Raw genomic sequence first — 14,947 nt, forward strand, 5'->3', positions numbered from 1 at the left:
ACCCAAGAATACCCCAGGCCACAGTCAAGCCGGAGAATGCTTCGAAGGGCAGCCTCAAGAACCCTTAAAATATGCTCAAACAGTGGCATAACCTTCAGAATTCCTGGAAAACACCATCGTGACATCTGGTCTACTTAACGGTGGGACAGATGGGACTCTGATGTGGTGACCTGGAAGGGTTCAGGCAGCTTGCTGGCGAGAGGGTCAGGGTCCGGGACCGCCACCCAACCAGAATCAAGGGTAAATCTCCTGTCAGGAGTCTTCCAATTTCAGAGGACACCATGGGGTGAGAGAGGCTGGCAGGCCTTTGAGAAGGAGAAAGCAGAAATGCAGCATGATTGGGACTGAAACTACATCTGTGGACAAGCATTTTCAGACTGTGGGTTTTGACACATTAGAAGGTCAAGAAGTCAATTTAGTGGGTTGTGACCAAAGTGTTTAGAATTCAGCAGGAAATAGTAGAGAACATTGTATATAGTAAGTGCCCTTTCACTAAATGTGTATTTCTTACATTTCTGTGTGTGTGAATTTTTTTTTTTAAGACTTTATTTATTTGACAGAGATCACAAGTAGGTAGAGAGGCGGGGGAAGCAGGCTCCCTGCTGAGCAGAGAGCCCGATGCGGGTCTCAATCCCAAGATCCTCAGATCATGACCTGAGCCGAAGGCAGAGGCTTAACCCACTGAGCCACCCAAGCGCCCGTGTGTGAATTTTTTTTTTTTAATTTGAAAGCTGCTACTCTTGAAAGAATGGGTGACATCATGAAGGGTCATCCCACCAGAAGCCAAGACCCAACCCAGGTAGGTAATCAGACTCTCCTTTGTTCTAGGGGTTAAAGCACTGGGTTTGGGTCCAGGCATAGCTGGATTCAAGTCCTGACTCTGCATCTTAGTAATTGTAGGACACTGGACCTGTGAGCAACGCTGGCAGCTACCTCACTGATGCCAGCGGCCACTGGGGGTGGGGGGAGGGCATGGCGGGGAGCTGGCATCCCACAGTTAGTGGTGTTCCTCTCCAGGGTCCTGAATGATGTGGCTTCTCTTAGGTCCTTGGAGCAGCAGCAGCCAGAGGGGCTCCTGTTCCCACCCCTCCTCTCTCAGGACCTGCCCCGAAAGCTGCCGGTCGGTTACAAGCCTGAGATTCGCATCTCCGCCCCATCCCTCCTTGCCCCTTCCAGGGTGCTGGTGAGAAATAATGAGACAGGAGCCTGTAGAAAGGAGATCCAGGAGAGGAAAAAGAAACAAGTTTTATTTAAGCCCCAAACACTCGGCTAGAAAAACTGGAAAGGAAAGAGAGCGGAGAAGTGAGAAGAAAAAGGACATTAAAAAAGAGAGACAGAAAACACAGCAACCCTTTTCCATTTAGAAATTGTCAAGTTACACTGACAGAGGTCACAGAATATCCACAGAAGCCATCACTGCTACACCAACACAGGCCCTACGGGGTGGACGGGGCGGGGTGCGGAGGCGGGGCTCAGCCCCTGGAGGGCCCCACCTGGGCCCCCTCTCAGAGCCTTGGGCCCGGAGGCTCCTGGGGAAACAGCATATTGTGGAAGGGGCGGGAGAGGAACCCCCCATGCGAGTAACACAGCACAGTGGGCAGGGGCGGGGGGACCAGGTACAGGGATCCCCCCGACGTCTTAGTTTTCTCTTGGTCAAGCACACACTGATGGACGGAGCAGCGAGGCGCATGCAGCTGGTGGGGGGGGGGGGGCAGTGACGTGCCGCGGGCTTTGGGAGGGCCGGGGGCTCGGGAGGGGCGCCAAAGCGAGGGGTGCAGGGTCGATGGAACACACACGCAGGCACTCCCACACGCCTGGGTCTACACAACTGTGCACACGCACACGCCCACACACACAGATCGCATGCACCTCCACGTACAGTCCTCTGTCGGCGCATATGTGGCCCGCACGCATACAAGCCACGCTCAGCCACGCACGTCTGCGCGCGCGCACACACACACACACACATACACTACACACCTTCTCATGCACCAACATGCAGGTGGGCGCGTGCTGAAGCCCCATCAGGGAACATGCACCGAGTGCGCTCGCCTCCCCGCACACACGTGTCTTAGGTCACACCTGTGCACACACACGCTTCGCTGTGCGCACGGGCAAGTGAACCTGGGCCGGCGCGCGCTCGCGCACACACACGCACACAGGCTGCGCTCGACTGCACACAAACGCCTCTCAGCCCAGAAATGGGCAGAAACCAAAGGGAAAGAAAGATGCAAATCCCACTGGGCGCTCCGTGAGCCGGTGGAGTGGGGCCCACGGCTCCCTCCGTCTGCCCCTCGTGGACGGACACCTCCTCCTCACCCCACAAAGGGACATTAACTCAGGACAAAGACGGTGGGGCACACATTCAGGTCACAGGGGCTCCGGGTCGGGGCAAGCGAAAAGTAGCAAGCAAAGAGTAATGGAGTGGAGGGAGGAGGGGGCACCACTCCCCCTGCCCCTCCCAGTCAGGGGGTCTCTATACAGCCAAATCAAACCAAACCATTTCACTGGACCACGGAAGCCAGGCCGATGTGCCCATCCTCCAGCCCCCCTCCCCCGCCAAAACAGCGGCCAGGGAGGGAGCGCCGCGGTTTTCTTTTTCTTTTTTTTTTCTTTTTTAAATATTTATATATATTTATATTACGTATATTATATATATATATAATATGTAAATATATTTTTAAAACAATATAAAATGTTAAGACACTTCACTTAAATGTAAAGAGTTGCCTGCAATTAAAAGTAATTGCATCATTGATGAGGTCCTTTTTTTTTTTTTTTTCCTATTTTCCAAGGGTTTTTTTTTTTTTTCCAGGAGGGATTTTTTTTCCTCTTTTGTTATTTTTCAAAAAGGCCTGCTTGCCTTTGTACAAAAATGATCCAAAGCTAGAAAACAAGGATGAACCAACAAAAACGAAACAAAACAAAAAGAAAATGAAGAAACACAACCCCAGTCTCCCTTCCCTCCCCAGCCCTCAATGGCTCCCCAGGCTGTCCCCAAACACTGACCTTCCAGCCAGGCCCCAGGGACTAGAAGGTTCTGCCCCTTCAATGGCTCCTTCTTTCTGTGCTTTCGCAGGGAGATTACTCCCCAGCCCTCCCCTGTGCTTACCCAGTTTTGTGCTCCAAATAGGAATCCTGCTCCCCAGGGGCCCTGCTCTATCTGCCTCCTCATCCCCCAGCCACATAACCCCCCTCCCCACCTGCCGGCCCCTCACTGTGCCCTCTGGGAGGCCTGGGGTTGGGAATCAAAATTTGTTCTTCATCCCCTTCTCAGGACCTTCTCAAAAGTCTTGTTGGCTCAGCCTCTGCAAGGTGGTCTTCCACAGGCCAGGTCTAGGGTCGCTGGCTGCCTGGTCAGGCCTCAGGGACCCTCAGGGATCTCACCTGGGGTCACCAGTTCCCCATTTAAAATTCATCTCACCCCCTTACCTGAAAACCCTCAAATCTCAAAGAGGATGGTTAAAGGTCAAGTTGCTTGACCTTTGAGTCAGAGCTGCCCTCACTGCCCCCCCATCAGCCCCTCTCTATCCCCCCCCCCACTTCCCTCACCACCAGACCCTTCCCACCCTCCAGGCCCCCAAATCTAGTTTTCTAGGCCCTTCATTCTTGCCCACCCTTCCCCCATTAAATAAGTTAATGTCATTTAAAGTGCTAAATTAGGAAACCCAAAGTACCAAATAGCCCTCCTCGGGGCTGCCCTCTTCTAGGGCAGTGACCCCAGGGTCAGGCTGGCCACTCAACCTGCTGCTGCCCACAACCCACCGTCCAGAAGGGCCTGCTCCTCGCTCGGCACAGGCCAGGCGGCTCCTCACCACAAGAAGGGAGTCCCAGGAAGCCAACTCCTTTCCAGGACACACAGATTCAAAGGCCTCACGCCTGCCCCCCGCCGTACCGCCCCAAACCCTGGCCTCCTTCCGCAGCCCATCCATCTTGACTCCAGGCCCACAGAGGCATGAGCAGCAGGGAGCAGAGCAACAGAGTTCAGTCACGGCGAGGCTGGGCCACTCCAGGCCCAGAGTCTCCCTGCCAGGCCGATAGTGAGGTTGCTCCAACGTCCAGAGTTTCCTCCAGGAAGGTTTCCGAGGAAGGGGAGGGGGTGTCCCACCGCTCCAAGTCTCCGTGGCTCAGAGTTTGTTTGGAGTGTTCTCAGGAAAGGACCTTAGGGTTCAGGGGCCTTAGGATGGATGTGGGAGGAAGCGTGGGTGAAGAGAAAAGGGAAGGAGGATGACAGGAGATGGGCCATTTTGGAACAGGAAATCAAGGGAACGTGGTGTGTTTTGGTTTTTAGTTTTACTGTTTTGCTTTAAAAAAAAAAAGATAATTAAAAGTGAATCATTTAAAAAAAACCAAAAACACCAACAAGAGATGGGTGTAGAGAGCTGAGGAGGGCCACACCTGTGGCAAACCCTTCAGAGGACCCAGAGAATAGGGCAGGGGTAGGGTAGAGATGAAGGGAAGAAGGGCAGGGAGAGAAATGGCAGGGGTGAGGAGGGGGGGACAGGCTGAGGTGGAGGTGGGAGGGGGCTTCTAGAAGGAGATGGAAGAATTCCTCGCCCCAAAGGAAGTCAATACAGGGATAGAGGTTCTGGAAGCCGAGGGCTTTTCTGAGACTGGGCTTGAGGTCTCATTTGACCCGCTCATCTCTTTAGATGGTTTAGTGGCCTGGAACAAAAACAGGGGTCAGGGGTCAGAGAGAGGCTGGGAGATCCTTCATGCTGGCCCCTGGCTAAAGTTTTAAAAAAACGAAAAACCTCCACAAACCCAAGAGAAAATTAACTGCAAAAGGAAGAAGCCACAGGGGCATCTGGATAGAGGGATCCCCTGAGATGGGGAGGAGGAGGCCACAGTGGGGGGGGGTGCAGAATGGGGTGGGGGGAGGGTATAGGGTTGGACCCAGAGGCTTAGGGACAGGGCTTACTGACAGGAAAGAGAGCAGGTGAAGGAGAGAGACCAGAGAAGCACAGGGAAGGCCACACCCAGGAAAGGTGGACAGGGAGATGGGAGTGGGGAGGACGAGGGAGGAAGAAGTGAGAGGTTAGCTGCCTCAGGGGTGCAGGGCGGAGAGTGGTCCCAGCTGGGAACAGGTGCATTCTTAGTCTCAACTGGCCAGAAGCCCAGCCAGGGCCTCTTCTGACCTCTACAGGAGGCTGATCCCAAGCAGGAGGTCTTATGGGGACAATGTGGGGCCAGTTGGTGCTCCCAGAGAGCACTTCTCTAAAGAACCCCCCAACCCATTCCACCCCCAAGCTGGAGGAAAAGGCACTCACTGCATCCAGCCTCTGGCCCAAGGCAGGAAGCCCGGCTGCATCCCCTACAAGGGTCCTCCCAGCTTCCAGCTGCTCCTTGTGGGTCGTGGGTAATGGTGGGTAATGAGGGAGGTGACTCCTTCATGATGCGCCCCGCCCTCTCCCGGCAGCTCTGCTAGTGAGAAATTAAGCCTCGCCTCCTCCCACCCCTGGCTGACTCTCTGTGGCTAGACGGGTTCTGGAAGTCTCCATGGGTCCAGAGCCACCCGCATCACCTTGAGAGGAGGGGACAACACAAATGCAGATTCCAGGGCCCTGCTTCCGAATCTCTCTCTGGCTCAGGCTCCGGAATCTGCATTTCGGGCAGGCACCCTAGGTGACCCTGCTGCACACTTCACTTTGAGTGCCACTGGGATGGGGCTACACAGATGGGGTTTCTCTCTGTCCTATTCACTGTCCCCCCTCCTCCCCTCCCCACCTCGCATAGCTACTAGTGGGATAACCAAGGGATGGGTCTTGATAAAAAAAAGGAAGGAAGGATGGGGGAGGGCTGGAAACGGCGCAGCCGCCCATCCCACCACCTCCCGCAGCAGCTACGGTCTGGGCAGGGTGGCCCCACATCCCACCACCCAGTTAGCCCCCCGCTGCTGGGTGGGCTCTGTCACAGTGGGGAAGGCATGTGGTGCCTTCTCCAGCAGCCGGCGAGGGCAACAAGGAGACCTCAGGCAGCCTGACCGGCTGACCATGAACTCGCCCTTGCGTTGATGGCCCCCATGCCGTCTTCCACGCAGACAGTAATTCATGGGGTTGCGCTCCTCACGCCTGCAGCGCAGTCTACCTTTTCCCTTTATGAAAATTAAGGCAAGAATTTCCCCATTTGGGTCTTCTAACCCTTCCCCTTTCCTGTAGCTGTTCATTTAGACTCACAGAGGCTCCAGGGCCACAGCCAAAAGATCCTAGGATTCACTGGGTCCTTTGCCCAACGGGCCTGTGCCAGGCCTGCCTCCTGGTCTCGGGGGGGGGGGGGGTCCAGTACCGGGACCCAGAGACAGCCTCACGCCTTCTTACTCCCACTCCTGGTCACTAGCCCTGGGCTCCCGGCCTGCCCCTCCTCTCCCAGCCTTTCCCATTCAGAGTTCTTGATCCCAAAGACGGGCAGAGAGCCCTCTGCTTGCCTCCTCACATCTCACAGCGTCCCAAGCCAAGCTGGCTGCTGATTCCCTCCTGGCCGTCTTCTTCTTTGTTCCCGACCCATCTCTCTAGTTAAAAGCTTTTTCTCTTCCTCCCTTTTAGCTTTTGTCAAGAGGCCTGGTCTATTCTGAGCTTTGGTCTTTGGAACGCCTGCCTTCCAGCCTGTGCTGCCACCTGACTCCTGCATTCGCTCGGGTGACACGACCTCACCGAGGCGATGGCCCCTTTCTCCCCCAGCCAGCGCAAGGCCTTTCTGCAGGAGCCGCGGCAGTGGTCAGTGGCCTGTGTGGACACCCACCTCTGCTCCTTCACGGAGACCCAGACGGCTTGGGACTGCTCTGCGAGCACCTGTTTGCCCTCTCAGCTGCCTTCCCTCCTGGGAGACTGGCCGCGGTGACACGTAAGGCACCGCTCCGGAAGCCGAGGGAGCACATGCTCGTCACACCCCGTGCCCTGTCCGGGGCTGCGGAGGTTCTCTGGCAACACAGCTGCCGTCACTTCACCTCATCCACCAGCCCTGTCCCGTCACTCCCAACTACATCTTCCAGGGGAAGGTTCGCGGGACCTAGCCCGCTGAGCCCCGCACCCCTACCCTTCCTGCAGGTCAGCGTCTGGTAGGGGCTCGGCGCCCCTCCACGCTGTGACACAGATCTCCGCACAGGGACAGGTCACCTTGTTGAGGCAGACCCTGCCGGCGCCCGTTCCAGGCCATTCCCAGTGCCGCTTCCTCCGCTGCCCGCAAGCCCTCCTTCCGGATGAAATCCTGCCCGAATTAAGCCCTGGTCTGTCAGGAGAGGTCAGCCTTTCCCCAGCCCCAGGCAGGTAGGTCCTGAGCAATTCACCCAATTCAAGCAATTCTGTTCTCCTTGCCAGTGACCGATTCAGGAACGGGCAATGGGAAGACAGGGAAGGTGTTAGGGATTTCTGGGAAAGGTTCTCCTGCTCGTGACCCGATCTGTGGGCCTGGGACCCCCCCAGGGGAGTGAAGGCAGCCATGCAGGGGGGTGGGCAGGATGACGGGACAGCAGGACCCTCTGAGGAAATGCCCCAGGGGTGCAACAGGTTTGCTAGCCACAGTAGAAGAGGAGGGGTCCATGGTTTCCCATCTGCAGGCCCGGATGCTGGCCCCTCCTGGGAATCTGGCCACCATCCTTCCCCTGGATCTCAAGCATGACCTCCATGGGCTTTCTCAATGGTTTCCCCTGATGTGTCTGTAGTACACAGCACTGTTGCAGCCGCATCTCAGAACTCACCGCCATCCCAACACCCCCATTTCGGTGTCTCTGGTCCTGGCACTTTTATTCTCCTTCTCCTCGTCCTGGTCAAAGGCAGCTGTGAGCCCCAAGTGTTAGAACCCCGTGGTGAGAGAACGGCCTCTGCCCAGCCCTCAGCTCTGAGAAGTGTACAAACGGACAATGACAAGGACTGTCCTTCCTAAGGCCCTTGGGGGCTTTCCCAGTTCCTTCCCACACCTGGTATGATGTGACTTCAGAAACCTGCTGCTGCATTTTTGTCTCCATTTTATAGATGAGGGAAGAGCCAGCAGAAGGCAGGCGACTTTGGCCAAGTTCACAGCCTGAGCTAATAGGGAGCGCGGTCCAGACCCGGAGGACAGAGGGCCAGGTGACCCAGAGTGGCTGGAGCAAACTGAGAGTGTGGGGCACCAGGCGAACCAGGATGAAGGAACCCAGGTTGGTCACAGAAGTGCCCTGGGCAGCAGGGGAAGGATTTCTGATTTTCTCAGCTGGCAGGGAGCAGTGGGCCTGGGTTCGAAGTTGGGGGAATGACATCATCAAAATCTGCAATTTACACACACCTGTCCCCAGCCCGCAGGTCTGGGAAAATACGTTAGAGGTGACAGAAGTGACAGGGAGACCCTAGAAGGACATGCATTTAGGTAATGAGGCATAGGATGATTTTTATCCCGGCATCTTTAAGAAATGTCCATGGGGAACATCTATTACTTTGTTAGGGAGAAGGTGCTTGGTAATGAAAGGCTAACAGAATGGGAAAGCGAGAGGCAAGGACAGGCCTGTGGCCCTGGGGGGGAGACAGCTGAGCGCCTACAGTAGGTGGTGAGGGAGACTCCCCAGTGTGGGAGGATGCCCCGGGCGGGTGGGTGACATTTTCTCAGGGGCAGTCTTGCACTCAGAACAGAGCCCCGGGCAGGGACAGATGGCACCTGGTGCCCCAGGAGAGGAGTGTGTGGTATGAAAAGCAAAGAGGCCCAAGAGGGAGCCGGGCCCAGCGAGGCGAGGAGGCGTGCAGAGGACAGACACCCAGCGGGAGTCAGGGGGGTCAGGGTGAGGGCTGGCCACGGAGGAGAGGAATGGGGGGCCTACACAGCACCCCTGTGAGCATGTGTGTGTGCAAGTGTGTGTGGGAGGGCGGCTGCTGGGGGCGGGGAGGACTAGCCCGATACCGGGAGGGAGGAGGGAAAGCCGAGTGGGCTGGGAACTGAATGGAGGGGAGGGCATGGAGGCCACAGACGTGACAGAAGAGCCGGAGAGAGGCTCTGGGTGCCCCAGGCTGGGGAGTCGGGGGGAGAGATGCCAGAGCAGCTTCAGCTGGGGAGGCTGAAGGCAGGGTGTGTGTGTGTTGCGGGGGGATCAGGTAGTCTGGACGCCAATCCTGCTGCATGACCATAGGTAAAGCCTCAGTTTCCCCTCTACTGCGTGGGGATCAGAAGGACCTTCCTCAGAGCGGTGTGGTGAGCGGGAAACGGGAGACGGTCTGGCTCAGGGAGCACCCCGCGCGCAGCAGCTGCGGTTCTGGACACGAAGGACGGACACAGGACGAGGGGAACTCAGGCACTGTGGAGGCAGGATGAGGAGCTGGGGGTGCGATTTGCACAGTGTGTCTGGGGCCCCACGAGGAAGATGGTGGGCCAGCAGGGAGCTGGGGAGCCGAGCTGGTCAGGGGTGGGTGGGGCCAGGATGGCCTGCCTCCAGTGGTCCCTCCAGGGAACCAGCAGCCCAGGGCTGTCACATGGGGTGGGAAGGGCTTTGTGATTCCCCGGTCCTGTCCTGGCTCTGATGCCGCCTTGCTGTGTGCCCTCGGAAAGCCCCTTTCCTTCTCTGAGTGGTCCCCTCATCTGTAAAGAAGGGAGCCTGACTTACCATCTCTAATCTCCTGCCTCGGAGCCTAGAACCTTCTTCAGGTCACAGCATCTGGACATTTCTCAGCGCCCACTCCCACCGCAGCACCCACAACAGGCCTGGCTCTTAGGAGCTGCTCAGAAACACTTACTGAACCAAACCAGGGCACAAAGTTCTCTCTTGATATCTAGGCCCAGGGACCACCCCGGACCTTCTGACCAGGCCACACAGTGGATCACAGGACAGAAACACTCAAGGGTGGGGTTGTCTATTCCACACTGGCCCCAAGCCGGCTGACCATATCTGACAGAGGGCACAGCACCCCTGCCTCCCCACCGGGGGGCCATGGTACTTCTCCCTCTCCCCATTGGGATCAGTGGAAGCCACCAAAGCCCAAACACTGAAAAGCAGATGCAAAATTGGTTTCTCCCTCAGGTGGGAGATAGCCTGAGAGCCTAGAGGGGGGCCTGATTATAGTGGGGTGCCCTCACCCCCCCACCCCCCCTTCCACCCCGTGTCAGGGACTTGAGAGCAGGGAGAGGAAGCAGAGCAGAGGCAGGAAGACAAAGGGACATCGAAGCCCCCTCCCGCACCCCAGGCCAGGGCGGGACCAGTCTGCTGGCTCCCCTTCCTCCAGGAGCGGCTGGGGAGAGGGCCTTCTCCGCCACCAGAGGGTCTCCCGAAAGGGGAGTGGCCTGACTAAAAATATATATTCTAAACGAGATGCAGGGCGCTGAGGGTTAGCAGGAGGAGGGAAGAGATGGCTCAGGGGACCAGCAAGGCCGTCCTGGCAGGGAGGAGGTCTCTGGGCGGCTGGCAGGGGGGTGGCCACAGGAGTGCCCACAGGAGCGGCCCGGCACACGGCCCACACAACCCACACAACCCGAGCACACGGGGAAGGGAGGGGTAAGGGGAGAGGCCAGGAGGGGCCGAGCCCCGCCCCCCCCCACGGGGCCACGCCTACCTGCTGCTGAGCCTGGATCCTCATGTACTCCGCCCTCTGCTTGCCGTGCTTGCCCTTGTCCGGGCTGCCCGACTGGCCCTGCACTGCCTTCAGCCGAGAGGCCCCCGGAGTCACCACCTTCATGGGCGGCACGCTGCCACCACCGCTCTGCAGGAAGAGGAACAGGGTGGGGGTTGGACGTGGGATCACACAGGAATCCTAGGCCCTGGGTGGGGGTATCTGGGGCTTGGACCGCCCGGGTGGGCCCTTTGAGACCTGGAGACCCTCAGACCTCCTGCCTCCATATCCCTGGCCAGGACGCAGGTCCACTCTCCGAGGCCAGGGTTCAGGCCTCCATGCAGAGGGGGCAGGGGCCCCCCAGCCACGTTCCCAGCAGCTCCCCAGCCAGAGCTCTGTGGTGGTTTCCTTGAGCAGCCCAGGGCAGCAGGCGCCCTCCTGAGGGAGCCACTTCTGAAGTGAGAGTCACTGCCATCACCCCTCCTCCTGGCAAGGGACCCTTTTCTGGGTGTCCCAGAGCAAGCCTGCGATTTGAGGGAAGATCTCTGTGATGGCAGACGGAGTGGGACCCACATCTTCCTCTGAATGGGAGGATGGGGGGGTGGGGAAGTCTCCCTAGAGATGGACAAGTCCAGCTCCTCTGAACCATCCCAGGTACCACCCTACCCAGGACAACGCTGGGGGTTCAGAGGCGCAGACAGAGAAACAACAGAGGCACAGAGAGTCAGACAGGAGAGGGGAAGGGAGCGCAGGGATGGAAAAGGAGGAGAGAACTTTATTTGTTGGTTTATAGATACAGAGCAGAGGGGAGAGGACCTGGTTCCTGCCAGGGTTGCTTGGGCTGATCCCTGGGTAGGCCGGCTTCCCAGCCTCCCGGGGCTCTGCCTGCAAATCCCACCCGGCGCAGGGCTCCCAGGAGGCTGGCGGGAACTGAGAAAAGGCCAGTGGGAGGAGGGGGCTGGCGTGATGCTCCTGCAGCCCCCCACTCCCTCCAGCTCCGAGGACCAAGAGATCAGAGCATGAAGGCAGGAGGAGAGGCTAGGGGAGGAGGCAGCCACCTGGGGACCGGGTGGCAGGGGTGGGGGGCTGCCGGGGGGCCCCACGGCGAGGGCAGTGCCCATCTGGCTCAGGGCGGCTTCTAGCTCCCGGAGAGTCTCCTCCAGGCTGTCCATCCGCTGGGTGGGGGGGCCTCTCACTGTGGAGCCTAGACCTGCAGCAGGCTGGCCCCTGGGCTCCCCACTGCCGGCTTGGGCATCCTGTCTGGTGTCCTCGGGGGTCTTCTTGGGCTGGGTGTCAGCAGTAGAGAGCTCCTGAGTCCCATCAAGGGCTGGTCCCCAACGGCAGGGGGGCCCATCTCCTCCTTCCACTGGGCTGCAGCTCTCTATCGCCCATCTCTTCAGAGCTGTCCCTTCCTTCTCAGGTGCCAAGGGGCTCCTGGGCCGGGAAGCCTTGGTCACAACCTCTGGCAGGGCCCGGGCACCATCGCAGCCTCTCCCGCTGCCAGCCAGGGTCCGGGGGCGGGGGGTGGGAGTTATCCTGGGACCAGCTTCCTCAGGCCTGGCTTCTGGTGGGGAGGGAGTGTTGGGGGTACACTCTGTCAAGATGATCCGGGGGACACAAAAGGCCCTGGGGCTTGGGGCAGCCTGCGGGGAGAAGAGAAATGAGGGAGAGTCCGATTCCTGCAGACCAAAAGCCCTGAGGTGGGAGGGGAAGTTAGACGCGGGTGAGCCCAGCCCCTTCCTGCACCGATGGAGAAACCGAGGCAGGGGAGGGCAGTGACTGAGTTTACTCAGCAAATCAGAGACAATGCTGGGACTAGAACTCAGGGCTCTTCCTACCCCACACACCGGGCCTCCACTTTCTGGCAGAGACGCCGGTTTCCCCAGAAGCACAGACACGGGTCTGCCTCTCACTGCCCGTGTTAAACTCTGGGAGCAGGCCCATGGGCGCTGCCAGGAGTCTGGCCCCCTGTGCAAGGAGGCAACAACAGCATGGCGCTGGTGGAGAGCGCAGTGCACTCACGTGCGCGTGGGCTTAGAACAGCGCCTGGCCCATTGTGGGCACGCGGCCGATATTAGCTCTTCGTCAAATGGACCTGAGTGGCCTCTGGCCTCAGAGGCTGGGGCTGTTGTGCTCTTCTCAGGCCAGAGAGATCTGGGCCCCTCGCCCCCTACTTCGGGAGCTTTCCCAAGGACTTCACAGCCACAAGGGGCAGGGCTCATATACCTCGGCTGCACACACACTGTGCAAAGCTAGAGGACGGCTTCTGTGTGAGCAACCCCTGCTCCGGCTTTGGGGAGGTGGGGGACCACTCACTACCCCCCAACTCGAGTGAATTCTGGTCTCATTCAGACCAGCAGAGCCCTGCGCCAGGCACCATCATCTCTGTCTTCATCTTGAGTCCTTACTATAACCCACGACACGGCAAGTGCTCCTATAGTCCCCACTTGACAGATGGGGAAATCAAGGGTGGGCATCACGTGATTCTCCCAAGGTCACTTACCCACAACTAGCTAGTGGCAGAGCCAGGATTTGAACCCAGGCAGTCTGACTCCAAGCCCAGTGCTCTTTCCACTAAAAGGAGCCATGAAGGGATATTCGGGGGGGGGGGGCAGCAGGACCTCCAGCCCCCCGTCCCAAGGCACCCCACCCAGCCCTTGCCACCTGCTTACCTGGATGGAGGTGGAGGGTGCAGACTAGGAAAGCAGAGAGGCGACCCACGCCTGCCCGGCTCCACGGCCCGATGGCATCTCAGGATGTAGAGGGAAAGCTGACCCGAAAGGCCGGCAGAGGGGCTCTGCCCACTGGACCCCTTCAGGACTGGCTCCCAGAGGCCAGAGAGAGGCAGGGGCTCGGTGCAGTGGGCCAAACTGCCAAGGGCACGGTCAGTCCAGGGGGCACCCCTTGCACACTGCTCATCCCCAGATGGCTCCTCGGACTGCTCTACGCCCATCCTTCGACCAGCAGACGGTGTTGCCCACCTATCTGCTCCCCCGGCCAAGGAGTCAGAGCACCACAAGCCTCAAGCCAGACCAGAAATGAGGGGGCGGCCCGCACAGAGCCCGTGGGCTAAAGAGAACCAGCCAAGGTGGTGAGCACGTGTGTGGGGGAGGCTGCCCTCCTCAGAGCAGAGGCTCTCCTGTCCCAACCTCTGCCTGCGAAGAGGGAGCGACTCCCAGACCACCTCCCTCAGGTCCCCCTCCCTGAGTGCGGTCCCCTCGGGGTGCAGACGGCAGGTCCACCCCAACATTCCCAGGAAAAGATAAGGAGAAAAAAAGGGCAGCAGGGCAGCAGCAAGGACTGAAGTTAGAGAGAAGGAAGAACTTCCCAACCCTGAAAGACAGAACCAGCAGCCAAGGAAGGGCATGACTTTCTCCTACTCCAAGTTCCCTGACCACTGGGGCCGTGGGAGAGAGGAGGGCTGTAAATGAGACTTTGGGGTGTCCTGGCCCCCAGCGCAAGGCATACGCTCTAGTGGGAGAGCCCCACCAGGCCCTGGGGGTGGAGGAGGGCGTTGGGGAGAGCAGGGACTAGACAGGGGCTCGGGACGAAGTCAGATTTTTGAGTTGGACCTAAAGTCATGTAGCGATCTAAGCACCAGTTTTGGACCAAGACAAAACCCAGGCTCTGGGTCAGACCTAAACTCTGGCTGCAGCTTGGAACAAAATACCCAACTCAGAATCGAGCCTGTAAGAAAAATGCAGCCAGGGCTGGTGGGGTGGGGGGTCGGGGGGGCGCTGTCGGGTATCAGACTGCTAGAGCTGTGGAGAGGGCAGGAAAGTTCTGCGTCTGTCCTTGGAGCTGGGGAGGGGTGAGTCCAGGCAGGGGAGGCTGTGGCGGTGGCGGGACTCGGGGAGGTGACCGGCGTGTTAGCGGGTTAGCATGAGAGGTGAGGAGAGGAAAGGTGTGGAGGCACAGGCAGAAGAGAGCCGTGAGAGGTGAGAGGCAGCCCGTTACCTTCCATGTGGGGCCCTGGGCTGAGCCCCCAGGGGGCCCCAGGTCCTGGGGTGCCAGCAAGGTGGGGATCGGCTGGCGGCGGGGCGTGGGGGGGAGGGAAGACACTGAACTTCTCTCAAACACCTGGGGAGCAGAAGGTGGGGGCAGGTTTGGAGAAGGGGGCACAGGGAAGACAGGGCTGCTGGCCTATGGCCCCGCAGGGAGGGACTGCGCGGCCTTACTCCTTGGCCCCTCACCGTGCTCACTGGCCACTCTCCCCTCCGTCTTGTCTCCTCCTCCGAAGGCCTAGGTGGTCAGGGTCTCCAGCCCCTTGGGGAGGGGGGCTGAGAACACTTAAGTATGGGTGGTTTACAGCACGGGGCAGGCGGCTCAAGGGACTTGGGGATCAGGCTGTTAAAGCACTCTGTTCTCAGAACATTCAGGGATGGGTGTGCCAGAGCCTAGAAGGTCTCAGGGCTATTGTGGGAGTCTCGGAGACTGCAATAAAAAAC

At 58.8% G+C, this 14,947-nt stretch overlaps 1 protein-coding gene across 12 annotated transcripts in view; it reads right to left on the reverse strand.

Moving 5' to 3' along the window:
* Positions 1–1,212: 1,212 nt before the first annotated feature.
* Positions 1,213–14,947, reverse strand: part of SRCIN1 (SRC kinase signaling inhibitor 1) — a 67,424-nt gene continuing 53,689 nt past the window's right edge. For 5 of the 12 annotated variants that reach the window (XM_045984866.1, XM_045984867.1, XM_045984865.1 and 2 more), the window contains 2 exons: positions 14,457–14,579; positions 10,661–12,142 (listed from right to left, as the gene is read on the reverse strand). In XM_045984866.1, the coding sequence (XP_045840822.1) occupies positions 11,162–12,142; positions 14,457–14,579 (1,104 nt within the window). In that variant the 3' untranslated portion in view covers positions 10,661–11,161. The other 7 variants (XM_045984870.1, XM_045984869.1, XM_045984871.1 and 4 more) reach the window with 5 other exon arrangements.

Source organism: Meles meles, chromosome 18, assembly GCF_922984935.1.
Source record: "Meles meles chromosome 18, mMelMel3.1 paternal haplotype, whole genome shotgun sequence".
In the NCBI taxonomy this organism is placed as follows: Eukaryota; Metazoa; Chordata; class Mammalia; order Carnivora; family Mustelidae; genus Meles; species Meles meles.